Genomic DNA, 24,052 nt, shown 5'->3' on the forward strand with positions numbered 1-24,052 from the left:
TAACCTTGTAGCCGCATTCCTTTCTTGACCCGGGATCCGACCTTTTATTATAATTATTTACTTAGATGGAAAGCTTGCGGTAAGCACCATGCAATATCTCTTTTTGAGTCTGTGTGGTTCTGATAAGAACCGGAGATATTGAGAGAGATATTGCATGGTGCTTACCGCAAGCTTTCCATCTTAGTCGTCTGTCAACATGAATAGCCTGAAATCCCATCAATTATTTACTTGTTTATGCATGAAATTTATTTAGTTTATTTTGTTTGAATTCATGTAATATATTTATATTTCATGTTTATTTATTTTGTTGTACTTGTAATATTGTCGCTTAAGATCTTCTTGTGTTTCCCTCCAAGTTAGGATTGGCAGGCCCTTGGGTCACAGTGTTTTATTATACTTTTGTCATTCCGGGCCGACTTGGTTGGGGTTATGTCTTGTTTTTGTTTTTGTTTTTTTTTCCTTTTAACTCGTCTTACTTCTTTTATCACTTGTTTTTGCTGTCATTGTCTTGGTGAAGGCCGAATAAATAATAATAATAATAATATGTAAAAAGCAACCCTTTGTCTATCCAATCGGCTTCCGAATTGTTAGTCCATTATTTACACGCGCTTTTCCTCCGCACTAGGCCCTCTCCGGCCGATCGAATGACTTGCTCTCTTTCTCTCTCTCAGGCTTCACCTCACCCACGATCGGTGATCCGCTTGTGCATTGTGCCGATTTTTACCCACAAATTTCGCTTATTTTTTTACATTCTGGGAGACTGTTTGCTTTTCTACGTCTTCTGCCTTACACGTCAAGCCACCGGAGTTCCTTTTGGAGGTGAACTTTTTCTTGCACGTCCGAAAATTTAGAGAGGATTTTTCGAGCATGGACCGCTGACCATTGTTTCACCCCCTGTGACCAGCACGGTGCCACGTATGCATTTCCACCGTGGCTGGAGCAGTTGCTGAGTGTCAAGTTTCGCCGCTCCTCGTTCCTCTTTTGTTGTATTGCTGGCCCGAGTCGTCGTCGTTTTCATGTAGCTGTTTTCGTGTAGTGCTGGACCCCACCGTATGCTGGATGTACCCCCCATGATAACCCTGATTCCTGGTGAGTGACGCTGTTCCTGGTCACCACCTTGCTTGTCTGTCGCGGAAACGTCGGAACTTCAATACATCGCGTTTCATCACTTTTCTCGCTGACTGCTCACTCGCCGGATCGGATTCGATTAACGAACATTCTTGGGAGGACCAGAGCGAATTGGACTAAGTTCCTTTTTGTTTTGATCTTGACATTAATTCCTTTGTGTTAACTTTCATTTAGTTTTTTTTGTGTGTGTTCAAACTTCATATCTCGGCGCTTGCCATCGTGTGATTATTATGTGGCGTAGTCTACCTTGATCCCGTAAAAAAATGAAATTGTTATAGTCTGATTGAGAAACCATTCCATACCATTCCAGGATTTTCTTTAGAAGTTGAAATTGTAGTGTTACACGTTTGTGCCCCCTCACATGCCTTGTATTCTGGATCGCTGTTAATGTTAACTTCGTGCTGGTTGTGAGATACAATGCACACTGTGTTCATATTGTGACCAAAAAATTAGTAACCAGATATTTTGATTCGGCGGTGATTTGGGACAAGTATTTCCACTTGCATTAAATTCATTGTATTTTGTTTTCTATATAAATACTTGTCCAGTGCGTCTTTGTTTGTGGGCCCGTACAAGTTTTAAAAAAAAATAACGTAAGGTGCCTTCTGGATTTTTCTTTTCTTTGTTATGGTCTTTCCGGTAATTCTTTGAGCCCAAATCAACCAATTATACACCAATCCTACACATTATTAGTGGAACAAAAATGTATGTGCAGGAATTCCCCATGGTTTTCCGTATATGCAGCAAGGTATGAGACAGAGAGAACCCCCCTGCTTTGTGTTGGTCATTGTTTCGCAGGAATCTGGGGAATTCCTTTCAGACATCTTGGGGGGGATGTGTTAAGTAATAAAAGTCTGGAATGTGTATAGGGATTGGATATGTTGGGGGGGGGGTACCCCTCGGTCTAATTTCTTGCTGGGTATAGCTTTCCGTGGAACACCAGAGCTGTCGTCGGTGGCTCAGGCCTATGTCGTTTCGACAATTTCATCATTTGACAAGTCGATCATTCAATTTTACAATTTTATCATTCCATTTGAAAAATTCATCATTTGACATTCCGCCACTCTGTTTGGCAATTCACCATTACATTTGCCAAATTGAATGGCAAATTGGCAAATGAACAGGACGATCCTGCAGCGCAGGACGATTACGCTGATACCGAATAGTCGTGGGAGAGCAGAGAATCGATTATTACCGAATGACAAAAATACACCCAATGGAAGGATGTGACCGCCGAATGAAATGATGCAGTTTAATAATTGAATGATGAAACTGCAGAACGAAATGATAGAGTTGAACAATTGAATGATGCTGCCGAATTGAACGGTGAAATTGTCGAAACGAACGACACAAGCCCCCGAAGACAGCAGTGGCGTTCAATGAACAACTGCACTTGCGCAGCCGCTTGCGCTCAGATTCGTCATCAATAACTGAGACTGACCACCAAACTCTGTTGGTGCGTAATTAAAGGTGCACTCCCCCTCCCGAATCTCCAAAAATCAATGTTTTCAAGTGTACTTGGCATATTTCACAGGTCTTGGCAGAGATGAAACCAACTTAAGGGGAAGTGATAGTTTGTTGCAGTGGCGTATCCAGCTTTTGGTGTGGGGGGGGGGTTCAAAACGGAAACGCACATTCGGACTCATTGCAAATGAAAATGGGAGAGAAAAATATAGCTGATTTATTTGATAGCTAAATATAACGAAATATATTTATTTCCTACTCACCTGTGAAGTAGGCCTAATCTCAGTTGAAAAAAAATAAAAAATTAAAAAGTCCGTGGGAGGGGGAAACTTTGCCCCCACCCCCTCCCTCGCTGGATACCCCCACTGGTTTGTTGACATCTGTCGAGGAATCCATTTTGATGTTCCCTTTTCCCAACCCTGAACTTCTTAAAACTATCGAACTATATAATCCTGCAGACTGGCAGAGCATCACTAATGAAGGGGGTAATTCCACTTTGTTTTAAAGGCAACAGGACCTTTGCGTCTACTAGCTTCGTTTCTTTTCTTTCCCTTTCTCCCTTTACATGTAGGCCCTATTCATTTCCATTTGCCCCGTTCCCTCGTGAAATCTGTGAGCATAATAGTGCAGTTTTGTGGTTGTTGCTTTCCAAATAGCATCGTGTATATAATTGGAAATGGTGCGTAGGAAGAACCCATTTGCAATTTTTCTGTATTACATGTACACCGAGTTATGTACATTTAACAGGGATGGACACATGGCGCCCCGTGGTGGGTACCAGCGAGTACATCTGTATAGTCTGGTTAGCGGTCCCCGCATTAACTTATGCGCAGTGGGGACGGGAACTAGCCTGTTATACTGGCACAATATCTTCGGTCTCGAACTTCCCTTAACAGTTCTGTCTCGCGCGCGTGCGCGTGTACGCACTATCGGCAGTATATAATGAGATATCTCATGGTCATGTGATCGTTCTGGGCCAACAAACGGACAGTATCCAAGACAGAGGTATGACAACTACCCATGATGGAACTTGCCAATTTTTGTCCCCCCCGCGACAAATTCACCATTCAGTTTTTAATGGTGGTGAGCTTTTAAATCATACAGACTTTTCTCGTTTTTAATTGTTTTCCAGGGAAAAAAATGACCGATTTATAGCATTATGCAAGGGCACCATGGCGTGAGGTATAGTTTAGAGCAAGGGAACGAGGTTATCTGCTGATTGATTATACGTCTCATTTTTCATTCGTTTGAAATAGTAATGAACAGAAATAACGACGACAAAAAGACCTTCGTGTGTGAGTACTTTTTTATTATATAGGCCTAATGACTGTGAAATGAAATTGTATCTCTGGCTGAGCCTGGTTGCGTTAGCGCATATTCATCACATTACGAGACATATATCTAGGCCTAACAGCGCCAACTTGAAGGGGGCGCGTTTTGGTATACATGTAATCACATGTATTCTGACTAGCGACAACTCTACATCACTTCAGCCGAACTACTTTGTCTCTTAAGCATGTGGTGTCTCAAGGCCAAAACCGTACGAGTTCTTGTCTTCGCGACATACTGCATTAGTATCTTGCAGGCCCTGTGCTCCTCCTGCCCGCCCAGCTGACTGAACTGGCAGCAGTCTTGCTACAACCGACTCCCCGGTAGGATGAGTTGGTTTCAGATCTCTTCGGCTCATAACTGGCCGGGAAGCAGCTTGGTTGTGGCCAACTCAAACGAAGAAAACCTCTTCATCTGGGAAGCATTAGTGAAAGGTCACGGGGATCTCTGGATTGATTGTACGGATGCGGCCCACGAAGTCAGCATCTACAATCATACCAAGTGGGACAGCGGCCATGCAAAAAATCGTGCTACACTGAACTGCATCCGTATATCTATAGCAACATGAGGCGTGGCGTTCCAACGTGGCATGCGATTCATCGGAGAGAAAATTCGCTGCCCGCGAGATGACAGCTTCGACAGTACCAATCCACCACACCTATATCGGTCCAAATGGATGTGTCCACAAGCAGTGCCTTCTCCATCACAACATCAAGAATGTGACAGTGGAGGGTCTGCTTGCCTTCGGTTGGGCATGTCGGGCTGGGTACCGATCGATGCCACTCTTTTGATCTGTTGAAGAGCAACAAGATGGAGAAAGTGTGCCAGCTCAATGACCATGCGCGTTCTCGGGCTGATTGCGCCGACTTCAAGGCAGTCGACAATCGCTACTACTTGACTTATAAATCAAGAGTGCAGTCTAACGATCAGCCCTGAAGATGCTCTGAACGATATTGTGGGTATCCCTAAAATAGAAAACACGCTTTTACTTGCTTCAGCTCGCATTGGCTTTTCGTGAGATCTGTTTCTGTCTTTCACTTGTTGAGCTCCAAGGCTAGAGCTATAATTGCAGCTACTTCGACGGGGACTGTTCAGAGCAGGTGTGTGGACAGGGAAAAAATTTTTGAAACGCAGAGGAGTTGAAGAAATAATAAATACATGTACGTTTGTTTCCATTTGCCGTTATTTGGTCTTGCATGCTGAATTATTCCAACCGCTGTTACAAACACGTTAAGTACATTGTTCCAGCTCTTTCCTTTGTCACACGCATATTTATGGTGTAATGCAAATGGAGTTCATTGAATGATTTCAGTTTTACTGGCAAACATGGGACGCATGACATATTTGTTACACCTTCTTCCATCTGTTTCAGTGATGGGCTAAGATGTCATCATGAGTACCTACCCTATCCGGAAATGTCGTACGACAGAATGTGAAATTCAGTCTTTTTTGTTGTCCGTTACCAGGTTCTGCTGTTGTACATGTAGGCCGATACAGAACCTACTCGCCGCATTTTAAGTAGAGTTCATGAAAAGTGCTTTGAAATTGTACACTGTAGATTAATTTAAGAAGAAAAATGAAGAATTACATCTTTAGATTTCTGCTCATTTGTCAGGAGGAATATTTATTATGTGAGGATGGCCGCTGGGTTTCAGCGGGGGTTCTGTGCCTGGCGGGTGGAATCCAAACTCCAGGGCGCTGGGAAGACGTTACGCATGTTCGGGGGGACGTAGAGAAGGGGGTTGGTGAAACCGCCATACTAGGACTGAGTGCGCTCAATACCAGGACCACTTTTGCAGGTTTATTTGTCTAGGGGCCGGGACCCGGCCTGTGAAAACGGGGCAGGCACTTATTAGTTCCATGTTACAACCAATTAATTTAAAGACTTAACCCTAAAAGAGCTGGGGGGAGCGGCAGAATCCGCCCCCTGTTAATTTTTGCTTATAGAATCTTCAGGATTAATTTCTGCGTTCTAATGCTTTTATTACAATTTTTTCGAATGTATTAGCCTAATTGTGACACCAAAGTTAGGAAAATTAGACATGGCGTTCTCTCTCAGTGAAGAATTTTAGGAGGCAGGGTGAAGTATGATGTGAAAATTACCATTGACTTTGTACACAGAAGTACATGGTACAAAGGGCAGCGGTTTCCTTTTGTCAGGAAGTCTCTTGCTTTGGGGAAGGTTTATTAATTGTATAATTTACTTCTACACATTACTGTATACAGCTCATAGCATCTCTGGTTTTCATTTCCACTGAATATACAATCCATACGGCATCGACAATCGAAAGAAGATAAAAACTTGGTATCATGAATAATTAATGAGTCATAATAATGCAAAAGCTTTAATTTACATTTTAATTTACATATAATTTAACACAGATGATTAGTATGTATGCCTCTATGGCCGTGCCAAATTTCATTGAAATAATTCATCGTATGGCCGAGATCTGGGGGAGGCAGATTCCGCCCCCCCCTTTCCCCCGGCTGTGACAAGGCAAAAAAAACCGGCTCTTAAATTCGCAGAATATTAGAAAGAATTGAAGATACACTTTGGAATAAACGTGATCCACGGTACAACATAAAATTTGACTAGTGTGTTTACGTAAGCACAGTGTCTATATTGGGCATCATGGAAGAAACACCAGAAGTAGACCAACCCCGGCCGCTGGCTGACCAAAAGTTACTCACACACTCCTACATTTGTATCCTTGTGGGGAATTTCCTTTGTTCTCGTGTACTTTTGTGTAAAAAAATAAGTGTGCGAAGCAAAATTTTCTTATTGCTTCCATCTGGTCCTGAATCATTTTCTTTAAGTGAAATTTCGACCAAACGTCCCTTATTTATAACTAAAAAACCGTTTCAGTACCCCACAAGTACACGCAGCCGAAAGGAAACACTATACCACACACAAATAAAACCAAAATACAAGTACCACGATTTTTGCCTGAATGCCATCACAGTTACTGTTTTCGGATAATAACGGCCTCGTTGTTCCCGTTGAAGATCACTTCGCCGTCTGAGCCCCGGTATGTGCAAGCTTCGCTCCCCAAGAACCGAAGCAGATCATCTCGGTATACAGCCGGGGCGTTCCGAGAGAAGTTGACCGTGTGAGTCAAGAAATCTAGAAGAAGGTCCCCGTCTTTGGAGATTTGTTGGGGCGGATCAAAGCAGGCTGTGATATCGCAAGAGATCCTGATTGTTTGCGTGTCTGCGATGGGTATGCTCTGCCTCCTGCAGGCTTCTTTTATATCAGATGACGTTATGTACCTTGTTTTCTGCGTGCGCACAGACTTGTAGTGGTACTGCCACAGTCTTCCGAAACCTCCATCTCCTGAAAAGGCATGAAAGGATTGAAAAGAAAAATCCTTTACAAAAAGGAAAGTGATCAGATACGCAGCCATTCTGTTGACCAGGAATGCCTTGATCCATGGTATTAAAAGGCTGACTAGCTTATACAATTTATTATGCACCTGTTTCAGTGACAATGGAACTTGCAGTAATATTCACAAGATGACGAGCATGAGGGTGTATGCAAAATCATATGAGCATTTTAAATATGGACAAGTATTGCCAAATAAGGTTTGCATAACATTGGTCTAAATGTACACTAAGTGAACTTTAAGAGACAATATCAAGGCATTGTCTACTGAAATAATGCCAATATTCGGAAGCCAAAACGTGGCATGAAACAATCTCGATACGACACAGGAAACCGGGTAAAGCATGAAGGCGCGGCTATTTTCTACATAGAACAGAACATCTTTCTTTATTATTACAATGCCAGCCATCCAAATTAATGAGTTCTGAACCAAAATGATCCACATTTTTCTATGCTCCGTCTTCCCCCTTGAGAAAGTAAACATTGGCGCCTTCAAAATGTGAATATACCTTTAACAAGTGTAACGAGCAATATACCACCAGCAGCCAAAATCTCATAAAGACGCTTCAGGGCAACCTCAAGGTCTCCAAGGTAGTAGATGGAGCTGATGCAACTGATGAAATGAAACTTTTCATCTTCCTCCGCGGTGGCTAGATACTCCTGGAATGTTTGCTGCCTCCAGTCGAAATTGACACCTTGTAGCTTGGCAGACTCCTTCTTGACCAGGTCTTGATACTGATGCATCATGTGAGAATCCGGCTCAAGGATGACGGCACGAATCCTAGGATGCGTCCTGTCCAGAAGACGGGCTAAAATTGTGCTGTCAGACATTCCTGTTCAAATACAGACAAAAAGTCACGCTAAACTGGAAAGATCGGCAAGGTATAATTAACTGGGTCTGAACCTGGGCTTCGATCTGGACCAATGGAGCTTCCCTGGGTACTAAGGTAGCGTTACACCAGACACGCACCCATAGAAAACAGTGCAAAATCAGACTGAAATAGCGCTGCCTGTTGACTCTCGTGAAGATTTCGGCCTCCGTTTTTTTCACTGGAAATTCAACAACAATGTCCGGAAGATCACTTTTCGTTTCAATTTTATCGGGGTTAGCCACAAAAATTTTATTTATTCGCCTTTCCCCGAAGACAGCCCCCAAATAGCAGTAAAACTATACATATGCGCTCAGCTCTGAATGTAGCCGCCCTCCTCTATCCAAAATAGGCCAGCAACTGTGGGATTATTTTGAAAGAAATACCCCGAACTGGAAACCAGCATTGATACATTTCTATGATCCCTCTTGATTAATATTAATTAATATTAATATTAATTAATATTAATATTAATTAATATTAATATTAATTAAAATGGGTTAATATTAATTAATATTAATATTAATTCATATTAATATTAATGAGCTCGCGCACAGAAATACGACCATTTGGTGGAATGCACCCTCCTAAGAGTACAGATCATCAATTCAAGCCTCATTGAAAAGTTTGTAAAATCAGCACTGTCAAGGACACAATCATATGCATACCAACATCCCTGAGGTTTCTGAAACACAAATGAAATAATTGTCTGGTCCATAAACTTTCAATTTATTTTCCATTTTTTTGTGGGTTTAATAAACAATTACATTTTTAATTATTCCCACAAAACAAAATCAACCCCCGAAAAAGTGATTTTTTGGGGGGAAATCAGATTGCAGCCATTATTCAAGTGGCAACCCTCAATTTTCTCAGGCACTTAGGACCATTTTTCAACCGTATTTTGGAGCCATTCTGCTCTCATCATGAAAGCTCAATGACCCAGAGAGTTGATCCTGGCAACAATCCACAATCTCAGCATTTTAGGGACGGAACAATCTCCTTTCCAAAGATACAAAAGGGGCACTCTTAATGCTAATGAACCAGCTTGAAATTCTCACTTGAATTAGTAGACTGCGCCCCCACTGACTGCATCGCTGGTTTACGAACAAATAGGAAATGCCTTGCAGTCGCATCGCTACCAGCAAAAGGAATACTCCCGAGCAACGCAGCCCTCTTTTCGACCGATGAGGGGTGCTTCTGCTCCAGGCGGATAGAAAGCGCGTGCAATTATCAAGAACTTTGGAGTTGAATATTTACAACCTATAGGCCTGGCCAGATTGCCATATCTTATTCAAAAACCAACGAAGCCGTCAGTAACCTCATGTTATCCCGATCACCCTGTTCCCCGAGAAAGAGGAAGTAAAACATGAAAGGGATCACCTTTCGTATTGGGGTGGTATTCAACGACCGTCAACTTATGCATGGTCATGACACACGTGTGCTCACCAACTGACTCACTGACGCACTGACTGCTCGATTTTGTTTCGTCAATGGGGCAGAAAGCCAAGTGTAGGTATTTTGCACGTAAACAGTACGTCTGACAAAGTGCATTAGGATTTAAAATACATCAAAACTTTTACACAAATCATTACAAACAAACGAAAGTCTCACACAAGTTAAGACACAAAACAAAAACACCGACTATTGCAGATTAGGCCCTAATGCAAGTCTTGCACACACTATGAAACAAAGTCAAGGAAAAGAAAGGGGAGGTGCAGACAGGATAAAGTACGGCGCTCTATGAGTTCCATCCGACCTGTTCAGATACCGAGATACTTTATCTTAGGTCAACTTATAAAGCGTATTTAGTCGATTTTACGAGATAAATGATGTAGTTAAGTCGACTTCCCACCTATAGTAAGTCGACATCGCGATGTATTTTATGACATAAAGCCTGCTTCCAGAGTTCCCTCTATCGGCTTGGCGAGATAATTTATGTGATCAAGTCTACTTCCAGAATTCACTATGTCGACTCATCGACATAAATTTTGTTGTCAAGTCGATTTCCCAGTTCCTGCAAGTCGACTTGGCGAGAAAATACGCTGCAGGTCACGTTCACTTGTGAGTAGTCAGTTCTTGCCTGCATGTAGTATACTTGATGACATGGATTATCTCGCCAAGTCGACTTACTAGAATTAGGAAGTCGACTTGACTACATCATTTATCTCGTTAAATCGACTAAATACGCTTTATAAGTCGACTTAATAAGAAAAACCATCTCGGTATCTGAACAAGTCGGGTGGCACTTCCAGAGCTCCGTATTAGAGTGTTTAACAAATAGTAGAGAAAGACAAATGATAAAACTTTGAAAAGGCACGGAAAGAGTAAACGTAAGACAACAAGGAACAGATTATGTGGTAAAAGAGGAAAAGAAAAATCTGCAAAGAGAGGAAGGGCTGGGGAGAAGCTGGCTGTGACAATTAGGACAGAAAGGCCAGGCTGGAGGGATGGAGACAGGGTTGATAACAATCATCATTTTCTAAAAATAAAATGATTTTTTTTAATTAAAAGAATACGTTTGCTTTGATTTAAATCAGATTATTGAAATCGAGTTTTTAAAAAATGAACATGTAAAATGTTGAATAAGTGTAAAGAGAAACATTATGCACAAAATGACCCAATTCTGATTGTGGCGCATGGGCAGTGAAACATGGAAGGAGTTATAAGCTACATGTATAGTGCTGACATGCGTTTGTATAACTACAAACTGCGCTCAGTGGCCACCATAATAATCCTGATGCACCTTCATGCATTCACGGTGCACAACATGACCCAGCTGTGTCATGAACAGAGCAGCTGATGATCTTCTAAGCATAAACAGCAAGCAAGCAAACCGAAAAGAAAAAATAAAGAAATCACAGCAGAGCGATAATATTCTTTATAATGTGCACTTTGCCCACACTCTCTGAAAAACCCAGGGTCTTAAGTTGGGGGCTGTGAAAAATAAAACATACCCGCACAAGGTTTGCGCTGTTTGTTCCTCGTTTTTAAAGGAACCATGAAATAGAAATGTTTTTATAGATTTTACTAAAATCACTGAAATTGCATCTTTGGGTTTCAATTTAGCTGATTTTATTTTGTAATTTTAACCCATATTTTTATGTTTTCCTCCTGTAAATGACCTGACGTTTTAGGCTCATTATTTCTGTTCAGTTTTACCACTCTGTGACACTGTTAGTTGGATTACCTGGTTAGCTGGATGAGTTGTCCGACCTGAATTCATTAATGAGTGACCAACACAATAAATTCAAGAAAACTACAACGTACTGAAAATATTGTGTCGCATTTATGGCGCGTCAAAAGTGGACAACCCCATTTTCTCATATTCTGCTAGTAGATTTACGGGATTCTGGAATTTGCCTGAAGCATTTTCAAAAACGCATTTTTCCGCTAGGAGAAATTTGGCGTTTACTTTAAAAACTCTCGTGGCGCGTCAAAAGTGGAAAACTAAAAACTTCAAATTCCCACTGGCAAAATTGCTGTCATGCTCCAAAAGTGGACAACCCCATTTTCTCATTTTTTGATCGTAGAAATGGAAATACAAGGTGCTTGAAAAAGGCCAATCACAGCAACGGGCTGGCTCCACACGTTTGCAGTACTACTACAACGGACCGTCACTCTGGCAGCCACTTCGCAACTTTCGTTCATAATTTTTTTTCTTGGTCGGGTGATGCCAATCTTCCCAAGACCGTTCCATTTCAACGTAGGGAGAAAAATGTCCTTCCGCCGTTTTTAACTTGTCCACTTTTGGACCACCCAGCTGTCGTCAAAGTAAAATCCAAATTTCTGCTAGCAAAACAAATTGTGTTTTTCGAAAAGGGATGGTACAACTTCAAAAAACCCTAAAATCTAGCTGCAAAACAGAAAAAATAAATGAAAAACTATTAGCCTCCCTACCATTGTAAGTTCTAAATGATTGAAAACATGCAGTTAACACAAGCTCACCGTCTCCGCCACCGACGCTTAGCACGTTCAACGCAGAATCTTTGGACAGGGAAACATCGATAGAGTCGGCAAGAGCGGGAATGTTTTCACCTGCCCATTCGCAGATCCTCCGAATTCTGCCGCTTCCGCGATCGTACACATCCAATGCAGTCAAGTAGTAGTCACCACTGTCTGACAGATCCTGTATAGATGGGGAACTGGAAGCAGTCGCCATTTTGTATCGACCACTGTGGGAGTTCAGGGGGTCACGTTCGTGGCCGAGTAAAGAAGGTAATAGGATAATAATAATAATAATAATAATGGAGGGGGAGCGCAAGGGAACGGCAGCCGAGTGCTGTATTCGTGCGATGGTCTGTGAGCCTCTTCCATTTGTAAAATAAATGGGGGTGCAAAAACGTACCGAAAGAAATATCCTCGAAATGTAGTTTTTGGACTAAAGATGGGTAAAACCAATTGCCTTTAAAGACTTTTCACTTCCAGAAATATCGTTCCATTAGTATGCACGCTTAGTTTCACTTCATGTGCTTACGTGCAAACGAAATTGTACAACATTGCAAAGATTTACCTTCCTAGTGCAAGCGATGGGTTCAAGGTTCAGTAGGGTTGACCTGACGCAGGAGTCAGCAAAGGTTAGATTAAACTTCAGAACCTTTCGTACACCAATATTATTATATTACGTTTATTTCCCTATAACTGTTAAATTTTTGGAAGTGAGGGGTCAGTAATTACATGGCATCTAAACTATTTCTCCCTCAGGTCAGGTAAATGTCAACTTTATGAAGTATGCTAATTAACATTTAACATATAGGCCTTTTTGGAGGCGATTTTTTTTTTAGAAATAAACGAACGAAAAAATTGCAAATTCTAAAACCTTTGCACGTTATTCTTCCTGTCTAAGGGTTCCGGAAGCGTGCCATTAAAAATAGCAGTCAACTTTCAGGTTGTATAGCTGTAGGATGCAGACCAGTAAATAGGCCAAAAACTGTTTTCGCGGGCCAAATCACGATTTGTATTCACTCAATTTCTCTACGAAATAAAGCATTTTGTGGCCCACGAACTTGAAGATCTGTAGAAAAGACAAGTTTAAGCGGGCAAAGAGAATACCAGCTTGCGTCTGAATGAGATTTGGAAGAAATCGGTGCCTGAAAAGTTAACGGTCAATTTTTCGAGAAATGTAGGCATCGATATTTCAAAATGACGAGGGGGCTTTACAATTGCATTTTAGGGGTGAGCTTCCGTGGAAATTAGTATCTTCAAAAGTCATCGGCTCATAATTGGAAACTTGAAAAGGAGACGAAAAATCATAAGCTGGGCATTGATTTAACTTGAATGTGGGTCTCGAACGTTTGAGAAACTCGTGAGTATTTTTTCCTGATTTTTGAAGTTCGGGTATTTATCTCTATTTATACTGGGGAACCCATTCAGTTTATAAAAACTGTTCTCCCATAGGTCCCAGTTAACAATAATGAAAAGTGTGCACAGGCATAAGGAAAAAAATACAAATGAGTATAGAGATTTACAAAAGTAATCGAAAATAATTACAACTTATCTTTAGAGGAGACATTACATTAAAATTTTATAAACATTTAAAAATGTTTAAACTTGTTGAAAGAGGCTCTTTTAATGGCAAAGGCAGGTTGTTTCAAGATTGGACTCCCGGTATTGGAAGGTTCGCTTACCAAATTCTGTTCTGAGACGAGCGAGGCAAGGCAGGCTGTTCCAAGATTGGACTCCCGGTATTGGAAGGTTCTCTTACCAAATTCTGTTCTGGGACGAGCAAGGCAAAGATTCCCTGCTACACACTGTCAACTTAGGAAGGAGTATTGATCACCGACATAAGAAAACTTATTATACACATAGTTAGAACCAAGGGAGCGAGGTTATCTGCTGATTGATTACACGTCGACAAAGGGGGTGCTGTATTTATTGGGTCCCTTTTCTGACTTCGATCAGTTCGTCTGGAGACAGCATAGTTTACGACTGTGATACTTATGAATCGTCTCGGATCGAGGAATAAACTACAGGGAAGTCTTGCAACCAAGACGTCTCTACACACCGCCCTGCGCTAGGGCGCATTTTGGAGGCATTATGGGTTCATGCAGCACAGTAATTCAAATAATAATTTTGCTGAGCTCAGTCGCATGAAAGTGCTCCCACAATTCCCTTTAAAAAAGAGGCTTCTTAGCCACTAGAATTGATATAATGTTGGCTGAAAATATGGTCCTACGTATCCGAGAAGGTAGAGGGATGCCATCTGACAAAATGGCTTTTTGCAGGCTTGAGAGCTATCACTTTGCGAGGAGATTGTTGTGTGAACAATCTAAAAATGTAATTGGCCTGCCTACCAAGAACTGAAAAGAAATGGAAGGATTTATAAGCAGAAGACGATAATTCCATTTTTGCTTGAGAAACCCTAGTGATGTTGGCTTGTATGTTAGTGTGCCCTGAACTTTGTTGATTTTACACATGTGCACGGTTTTCAATGGGGCTTAAATTAGTACTTGCACGTCACTTCACTTCTAGTTGTGACGTCGAGTCATTGTTTTCAACGAGTACTGGCCCATTTGGTTTTGCATAAAAAGCACTGACAGCGTTAAATAAAAGGTTTGATACATTATTGCGGGTAACTTCAAAATGCTGCAGTCCTGCAGTCCTTCAGCAAAGCTGCGTTTATTCCAAACTGAGGTGTGCCAGCGTAGCCTCGGCTAGAAAATGTAAGCCATTGGTGTAGCTTAGTTTAAAAGCGCCCTCAATTGTTTTGAAATACCAAAGAGTAATAATTCATAATTGTAACAACCGGCATCATAAAAAAATTCTAGCCTCGCAGTGCTTTTTTACCGATTGAAGCCACCGGCGCCCATTTTACCGCGTCGAACACAAAGGTGAGTTTTGGATTGTGTGCTGTTGTAAGTATTGATTCCACCAGCATTGCCTTACCAAGTATTGATTCCATCAGCATTGCCTTACATTGTATTTGTATTGGGCACGGTAAGATGGCTGCCTGTGACTTCAAGGTACTGTGTCCTAATACGGGTACAGATGATTTTATATGAAGACTCTGCATTCGTTTTCCTTCACCTTAATTTATACATGTACGTTATATTCTCGAAAACATACAAGATTCACTCATTTCATTGTGTCGCATAAAAAACTAAGCGATTCTGCAAAGATTGGATTTAGTTTAAAAAGAACCTGACCTGTTTGTTTCACGCGGATCCGGATCACATCATTGATCTTGCACTGGTTCAAGGAAACTAGAGCCCGCCTAAAGTATAGCGCGAACCAGCTTTGGGATCACTGATCGCGACCTAGATCCCTGTGAAACAAACAGATTTTCCATGTATAGACTGTCATCTTTCAATTACTGTCGGTTATCATTGTTTTTGTATGATAACAGCGGAATCAAAACCATTGAAGATCACCTCCCCCGTCGGGCCAGTTCCTGAGCAGGCATCGCTCCTCAAGTACCCCAGCACCTCGTCCCGGTATTCCGTGGGGGTGTTCTGAGCGAAGTTGACCGTGTGAGTCAGGAAATCCAGAAGGATGTCGCCGCCTTTGGAGAGTTGTTGAGGTAGGTCAAAGCAGGCTGAGATATTGGAAGTGATCCTGATCGTCTGCGTGTCTGCGATGGGTATATTTTGTCTTCTGCAAGCTTGCTCGACATCAGTGGACGTGAAAAAGTCCATTTTTCTGCCCAGTGTTTTGTTAAGGTACTCCCACAATCTCCCAAATCCTCCTTCACCTATATTCAATATTCATAAGTTGAAAAACAGGCATTTCAATGAACAAAATGACCACAATGAGTGACATCATTCATAACTTTGCTCTAAAAGGCCCGAGTCAGATTTACCTAGACTCTGAATTCGGATGTGCTCTGTCATTTTTAGGTAAAAAAGCCCCTCTCATCAGGGCTACAACTGATATTTTCTCGTTTCATTTGGACCCGTAAAAACCGTGGAATTTAAATAGGAAAAGCATAGAGCAAATTCGGATTCAGTTTGTGGGTAAGCCTGTACTCATTACAACCCATTTCTAAGCATCACTCCTAATCTTTTCGCGTATCTGTGGTTCTTTTCAAAATTTTATAATTCTTAAAAGCAAGTTCAGCCTAATTAAATAAAAAAATTCAAAGCATTTATGCACCGTTTTATGAGATTCGGGAACAGGTCAGAACAGCAACAAACAACAAAAGTGGCTTTGGAGTGTCCTGAGCGAATGTCTCTCTGAAACCGAGGAGAAATGGACTTGACATGCACCGCTTGACGCAAAGTAGCTTTTTCTGGAAGAGCTCTATTACCTGCCATCAGCACAATTGTTAAGAGGCCTCCGACGTGCAGTTTCCCGTACAGGTACTCGAGAGACTTGTCCAAGTCTCCGCAATAATAAATGGAGCTGATGCAACTGATGAAATGAAACTTTTCATCTTCCTCCGCGGTGGCTTGATACTCCTGGAATGTTTGCTGCCTCCAGTCGAAATTGACACCTTGTAGCTTGGCAGACTCCTTCTTGACCAGGTCTTGGTACCGTTGCACCATGTGAGAATCCGGCTCAAGAACGACGACGCGAATCTTGGCGTGAACAAGGCCCCTGAGATGCTGTGCAATCTTGCTGTCTATGAAACCTATAGGTCAGAAATTCAAAATCAAACTCTAGAATTAAGGGCATCAAGTTTGATCTGGCTTTGGGTGGTTCATAATGTGTAGAAGTGTTGGTCTCTCGCTCCTACGGCAATGAACAATTGAGATCAATTTGCCTGCCCCCCGGGAGAACAATCTATCAGCTCGAGGCAGGTTATACTCTCTAAGACAATTGTGCTGTTGCCTATGCGTACTACTAGTCCCGGTTGAAATAACATTATAAGAAGGGGGTGAAGTGGCTTGCACAAGTACACGACATGAGTCTCAAGCATAGCCACTTCCAGATATGTTCGTCTTTCCTTCCCTACACGGATCCATCATTGTTTGGATCATGCTGAAGGGGTGTAACGGAGGCTAAAAAAGTCACATGAAGGCATATGCAGATAACTGATTATATATAACGGTTTGCCCGTACCCAACGTATATTAATAAGCACTGTATGCTCAGTGCTTGTCCGAAAGCTTGCGAAAAAAACCTCACAAGCTTACTCGGGTGGGACTCGAACCCACGACCTCCTGCTTACTAGTGCAGATGTCTTAACCACTCGACCACCGAGCTTGCTGGGGTCGGCTGGCCGGTCCGAGTTCTCCTGAGTCAGGAGAAAACCATTTTCGCCATTGTTGTGTTATTGTTTCATAAACAATGCAATTATACCGAAATATTTTATGACTGGTGTGCGTTTCAAATCTCCCTTAAAAAACTGGCTGAAAACAAAAAAGTTTGATTTATCACAAATTTGAACTTATTCATCGTAGGCCTAGATTTTCCCTTAAATACACATATTCGTCTGTGATTCACTTTGAACTATAAGTGTTACAAATCTAAATCCTATAATCTTTCATCCGATTTGGGCTTAGTATTGGGATTTTGAAAGAGCTTGACTGCCTAAGGCTAGCCACAATTTGTGTTGCTGTGTGGAGGAACTTACCATCACCTGGTCCAACACTAAGCACCATAAAGTCTTCCTCTTCTCCCAAGGTACAAGTGATCGAGTCGGCCAACCCAGCCAGATTGTCATCCACCCACTCACTTATCCTCTGAATCCTCCTACTCCCGCGATCGTAAAGATCGAGAGCCACATTATAGTAGTCACCACTCTCTGAGAGAGCCAGCAGGTTTGCCGCTGAATGATGACCGGACATGTCGGGTTGAAAGAAATGGCCAACCGTACAGAGTTGTCGAGTGGGCTCCTTACTTTTGTCCACCGTCCTGCAGAAGTGACACAGGGCATGCAAAAAACTTTTTTTGTGGTGTCCCTAATCCTCTTTATCGAACGATAACTACTGTTACGAACTTTATAATCTCCAATAAGCTTCCCAGTGCCTTTTCTATTGCTCATCTGAATATACATGTACGGAGCCTAGTGAAGAACCTCGACCAGCTTAAAATGATCATGTCTATGGCTCCTTTCGACATCCTTTGTTTGAATAAAACATTTTGCGACAGTTCAGTTTCAGATGATGAAATCAAACTTCCAGGCTATGACATTGTCCGCAAAGATAGAAGTCACCATGGTGGTGGGGTGGCTATATACATTCGCTGTAATTGTTCTTATGCCCGGCGTACTGATCTGGAGACGGTTAGCATTGGGTGTATTTGGGTTGAGATAAAGCACAAGCACAGGAAATCTTTTGTTGTGTGTTCTGTATATAGGCCCCCATCGACACCAGGCGTATTTATCGACAAACTCAATAATTTGCTAGATAAAGCATCTTGTGATTTTAATATTTACGTCTTAAATGTAAATTCATCCTTTCATTTATTGTCCTGTTTTAATCTTCGTTCAGCTAGTACAACTTATCCGAGATCCAACACGAGTTACAAAGACCACCAAAAGTGCCGTTGATCTTTTTGTTACCTCTCGGTCAGAATTAATAACTGAAAGTGGCGTTTTGCCTATTGTAGTTAGCGATCACTATCTTATCTATGGTGTACATGAGTGGAACTAACCGAAACTGAAAAGTGACTATATTAATTTCAGATCATTTGCAAGCATTAATTATGATGCGTTTGCGGATAATCTTGCAGCTGCTCCATGGCATCGCGTTTTTGATTGTAACAATGTTGACGATGCTTGGTCTTTGTGGCACTCTACACTGACGAGCATTATTAATTTGCAAGCTCCCGTAAAAACTAAACGTGTCCGTAGTGCATCTCTGCCCTGATTGAGCACCGAAATTGTTCATGTGATGCGCATACATGACCGTATCCACTCAATAGCTAGACGGTCTGGTTCACCCAGTGACTGGGACAATTACAAAAAGTTACGTAACATGGTGACTTTCAAAATGCGCTATGAGAAGAGTAACTATGAAGTTTCCACAACTGAGTCGAACAAAGGCAATTCTTCTACCTTCTGGAAAACAATTAAGGGGATCCTTCCCAACAAAAAAAACGCCGGTTCCCAATTCGGTTGTGGTCGATGGTGAGCATTTAGAAGGTCCCAGCGACATTGTCAACGCATTAAATGAACACTTTTCGACCGTAGCCAAGTGTATCGTTGGTAACAGGTACGCTCAGAAGAAGAGTGATGGTAGCGATAATCTCCATGTTTCAGCGCACCACGAACGCAAGTTTATGCTGTCTGAAATCACTGAAGCTTTTGTGCAAAAACATACCGACTCAATATCAGCTAGGAAAGCTGCAAGCTTAGACGGCTCAAGTGCCAAGCTTTTGAAACTTGCTTGTCCGTTTGTAGTGAGCACATTAACATATATTTTCAATAATTTGTCTGTTATAAGTGGTCAATACCCAGATGATTGGAAATATGCTTCTGTTATTCCTATACATAAAGGCGGACATGAATGTTGTATTAATAATAACTATCGGCCGATGTCCATTCTCCCGATTGTCTCCGAAATTCTCGAGAGAGCAGTTAACGATGATTTGTATTCATACCTTGATGAAAAAAGGATGATTCCCCCTTGTCAATCAGGCTTCAGACCGTTGCATTCAACAGAGACCACTCTGCATGGACTGATGAATAACTGTCTTCACGCCATAGAGCTCGGTAAAATTACTGGTGCTGTATTAATTGATTTGAGTAAGGCCTCTGATGCAGTAGATCACAGTATTTTAATGGAGAAGCTACATTCGATGTCTTTGTCAGCTTCGGCTATCACTTGGTTTAGGTCCTATCTAGCCAACCGCAAACAGTCTGTCTGCATAAGGAAATGTTGCTCCGAGGCTGTCCCTCTAAGAACCGGCGCGGCGTTCCACAGCGATCCATTTTGGGACCCCTGTTATTTATAACGTATACCAGTGATATATCTCGATGCATATGCCGGCTGTACATGTACGCGGACGACTCAACAATAACATGTAGCTTCTCCACCCGAGACGAAATTGAGCGTAGCCTCAACACAGCCATGGCTAATATCTATGATTGGGCCGTCCAAAATATGTTGATAATTAATGCTGCCAAAACCAAGTCTATGATTATCGGCTCGAAACAAAAGATCACCTCTACTGACTTTAACATTGTTATTAATAGCGATATAGTTGAACAAGTCACCTCTTGTAAGTGTTTAGGTGTTATAATCGACGAAACACTCACATGGTCTCTCCATGTTGATTACATTAAAAATAAAGTTTCCTCCAAACTAGCCATGTTAAGTAGAATTCGCCACAACATCCCTAAAAGCAGTCTCCATACTTTAGTTCAAACTTATGTATTACCGAGTTTGGATGATTGCAGTACTGTTTGGGAGGCCGTTACCATGCACACTGTAATTAGTTGCTCAACAGAATGTAGAAAAGAGCCGCCAGATTAATTCCTGGTTGTCCATACCGAACTGCTTCTACTGATATGAAATGGTTAAGTTTTGCCGATAGCATTTGTTTTAAAAAACCATTCTATTGTATAAATGCATGTACTTTTGTGGCCAGAATATATATATGTATTATAGAATTGAGAAATTTTGTAAATAAATTCTTATCAAATATTGTGAATAGTATAGTTTGGGTGTTGTTACAATCATTTTTCTGACCTGCATCCAGTCCTTCTGTTGCAGTGGCAGTAAAGTGAGCACACTGTGGCACAGATCTATTCTCAAAATGTACTTACAGCTGCACAAGGCAAAATAATAACCTTACTCTGAGGGTTCCCTTGGCCAAGATGGAAAGCCTGCGCTCGAGCTTTGCTGTTTCTGGGGCTAAAATGTGGAACGATCTGCCGAATACACTCAGACAAATTGAGTCTCTTCCAGTTTTTAAAACTGAGCTTTTCCAACTATTGTTTGCATAATACACATCATTTTTCTATATTTGTGCCTTACTCTCCATTTTTATTTCCATTAATATATTACTCGATGTTTTCCAATTTGTATTACCTATACGTATGTTGTCATTTTTAATTTACGTATATTTTATATTAGTTTTGTTCTTGTGATTTTATGTTTTTATCAGTGTTGGAGGTCTTGAGACCTGGTCTCGGTCTCGAGACCGTCTCGAGACCTTTTTTTGAGGTCTCGGTCTCGGTCTTGGTCTCGGCCTACAAGAGTCTCGGTCCGGGAGGGTTGGTCTCGGTCTCGGGAGGGCTGGTCTCGGTCTTGGTCTCGGATGCCGAGGTCTCGGGTCCCACCCGAGACCTGCCGAGACCATGACAGAAATGCAGAAAATGTGCGTCAACAATTCACGCTCGGCCGCGGCAAAATCACGTACCCGGATCGTACGGTACATACTGCACACATATGTACATGTATATAGCAGTGCTGCTTGCAGCGCAAGTTTACCTCCGAATGAGTCTAGTTCCGAACTGCACGCTATTCCGCATCTATGCTTGGAACATGTACAGTACGACATGGTATTCACGATAAAGAATGAAATTAAAACTGGAATGGAGACTAATGCATATTCTCAGCCCGGAGCACTGGTGCCCTGCGTGCAGTTACTGCAGTACCTATTTAATTTCACTGGTATACATACGTCAGTTGTGTGTATGCTTACATGTACATGTACTTTTAATAGGGAACTGCCCACGATGTTGTGTGACCCTTCTAACCTGTCCATTGATCATTACAGAGTATAACTCATAAACTGAACTCATGCACACCTTTTGGCATAGTCCAAGCAACTCAGACCCCACGTTTTGCCTTTTTAAACATTTGGACATTGCCCGCCCACGTTAATTTTGCTAAACATATGGAACACAAAAACTCTGTACATGTACATGTTTAATGAACGATTATGCCGTATACTCTATACAAAATTCTATAGCATCGGCAGTCCATGCCTTCATGGTCAAAATAACTGTGTGCTGTTTTTTCCCAGAGTTCAAATAAAAGTCTTCCATGGAATATTGAATATGTTGTTTGCTTTACATGTAAAATTTGCACTTAATTTTGCTGTTTAATGCCAATTGTCCACCACGTTTACCATCAATGAACTACATGTAGGCCTATATATTGTATATGTTGTGCAAGGTCTCGGTCTCGGTCATCTTGGTCTCGGTCTCGGTCTCGAACTGCAAAAGTCTCGGTCCCGAAGTTCTGGTCACGGTCTTGAAAGAGCTGGTCTCGGTCTTGATCTCGAATGCCTTGGTCTCGGTCTCATAAAGGTCTTGACTACAACACTGGTTTTATATAATTTCAATACTTTTCATGTCTTTTTATGGTGCTTGTGTTTTTAACTTAAACCCGCAGGGCCCGATTTGGCTCACCCTGGATAAATTAAATAAATAAATAAGTAAACAATAGGGCCACCCCAAGCGTTACTTACAATGATCTCCACGCACGTAGGATGGGTTACTCTAGTATCGCGGTTGTGATCACAATTCTCGATGGAAATACTCGCTCACCTTCCTGATTTATCCTGCCCTTATTGTTGTTTAACTCTTACTTTTTTAACTTGATTCATGAAAAATTGTTTGTAGTTCAATTCATTTTCCCCTACGATAGCTCAGAAAATCAATGTGCACAATGTGCAAGCGGAGGTGGAGTCTCTGTTATCGTGTTATCGAGAAATGCCGGGTTTCTACGATGGCCTTTAAAGAGCGACCTCAACGGTGGTGAAAAAATGGGGAATACAGTTTAATATTCTCACGTGGTATCTAAGTAATAAGTTATCTCAAAATACAGAGGGCCTGACGTTTCGATCCTAGCAGAATTAAGTTATATATGTAAAGTGGCACTGTGACTTCTGAATGAATGGTAATAATGCGATAAACATACGGACTACTTCTGCGGGGTTTTCAAAAAATTTCCACGTTTGTACCGTTGGTGGCGCCACGAAGAAATTATTTTTTGATTACGTACGTACGGTACCCCCGTGGAAACGAAAAAGTCATGACCTCGCATGACCTGGTTTCGTGGGTATGTTTTCATACAAAGTACATGCCAGCCTAGCCTGACCCTTTTTTTGGAAAAAAAAATCTGTCCTTCACGCTGAACTTACCAAGCCGTATTTATCAAAATGATCTTGGTCTCCTTCATCGCCTAGTTCTCCAGCAGTGGCCCCATCGTCAGTTCGATCATGGAGGAAGGACCTGATAGCGCTCCAATGGCATGATCATCATGGGTTCGAAGTGCAGTGCTAGTGGTAAGGCTCTGCGCCTCGGACTGTGGACAGTGTAACTACACATGTGTTACTATACTACGTGTAATTCTGCGCATTGACGTGATCGCGCCGGCTCAGTGCGTACCTGTACCAGCCGCGCCGGAGAACTGTTACCACGGTGTACGGTCATGCCCCTCACTTAGTTTGTGCGCATGCGCGCTGAACCATTACAGCGGCAGAAGCCAGTTGACTCGGGCAGGTGGACCCCAAAACCAACTAACTTGAATCGATCAACATGAAGCTCAGATAAACTTGTTTGCCTCTCATTTCCCTACCGATTAGAATTTAAACACTCAAAGTTCCTTTTGTTAACTTGCACACTATAAAAAAATCCATTTTCTGCCAAATTTTTGCCCGTCTTTGTCACATACCTCAAAAGTAACAGAGTCAGAAGTTGGAAGTGAAGCCAACATTTTAGAGGGGACTTTTTCAGTTTTGCCGAGTTTTCCCTGACATTTCTCTACATGGGAATGGTGAGGAATATCATGAACACTCCAATGAGAAAGTGTCATACAAGAAGGAAACCTTATGGCTGAAAACGGAAAGTTTTTGTTTGTGCCTTTTAGTCGGGCAATTTGACGTGATTGTACGTACATGTACATGTATTTGTGCAATGCAGAAGGTCAACTCGTACCCAAACGCACCAGGTGTGTGTACGTGTCCGGATTTTGAGAATGGTGCACACGTACATGTACACCCATATTTGACCGCTGCCAAATTCAGTGCGGAAATTTGAATCCGCA

At 41.8% G+C, this 24,052-nt stretch overlaps 2 protein-coding genes and 1 long non-coding RNA gene across 3 annotated transcripts; 1 reads left to right on the forward strand and 2 right to left on the reverse strand.

Moving 5' to 3' along the window:
• Positions 1–6,085: 6,085 nt before the first annotated feature.
• LOC110973248 (histamine N-methyltransferase A-like) lies at positions 6,086–12,331 on the reverse strand. Its single transcript, XM_022223931.2, has 3 exons — positions 12,118–12,331; positions 7,813–8,136; positions 6,086–7,255 (listed from the first exon to the last, which is right to left on the reverse strand). The coding sequence occupies exons 1-3, from the start codon at positions 12,329–12,331 to the stop codon at positions 6,885–6,887; spliced, it is 909 nt and encodes a 302-aa protein (XP_022079623.2). The 3' UTR covers positions 6,086–6,884.
• LOC147799929 (uncharacterized) lies at positions 12,248–22,717 on the forward strand. Its single transcript, XR_015424248.1, has 3 exons — positions 12,248–12,387; positions 15,515–15,688; positions 16,272–22,717. It is a non-coding gene; the product is annotated as an uncharacterized LOC147799929 (long non-coding RNA).
• Positions 14,742–23,450, reverse strand: LOC110973250 (histamine N-methyltransferase A-like). Its single transcript, XM_022223933.2, has 4 exons — positions 23,148–23,450; positions 17,683–17,963; positions 16,415–16,738; positions 14,742–15,859 (listed from the first exon to the last, which is right to left on the reverse strand). Exons 1-4 carry the CDS (start codon positions 23,183–23,185, stop codon positions 15,492–15,494), a joined length of 1,011 nt encoding a protein of 336 aa, XP_022079625.2. The 5' UTR covers positions 23,186–23,450; the 3' UTR covers positions 14,742–15,491.
• Positions 23,451–24,052: the final 602 nt, after the last annotated feature.

Source organism: Acanthaster planci, linkage group LG02 (assembly GCF_054643075.1).
Source record: "Acanthaster planci isolate LZ-2023a linkage group LG02, COTS_SCS, whole genome shotgun sequence".
In the NCBI taxonomy this organism is placed as follows: domain Eukaryota; kingdom Metazoa; phylum Echinodermata; class Asteroidea; order Valvatida; family Acanthasteridae; genus Acanthaster; species Acanthaster planci.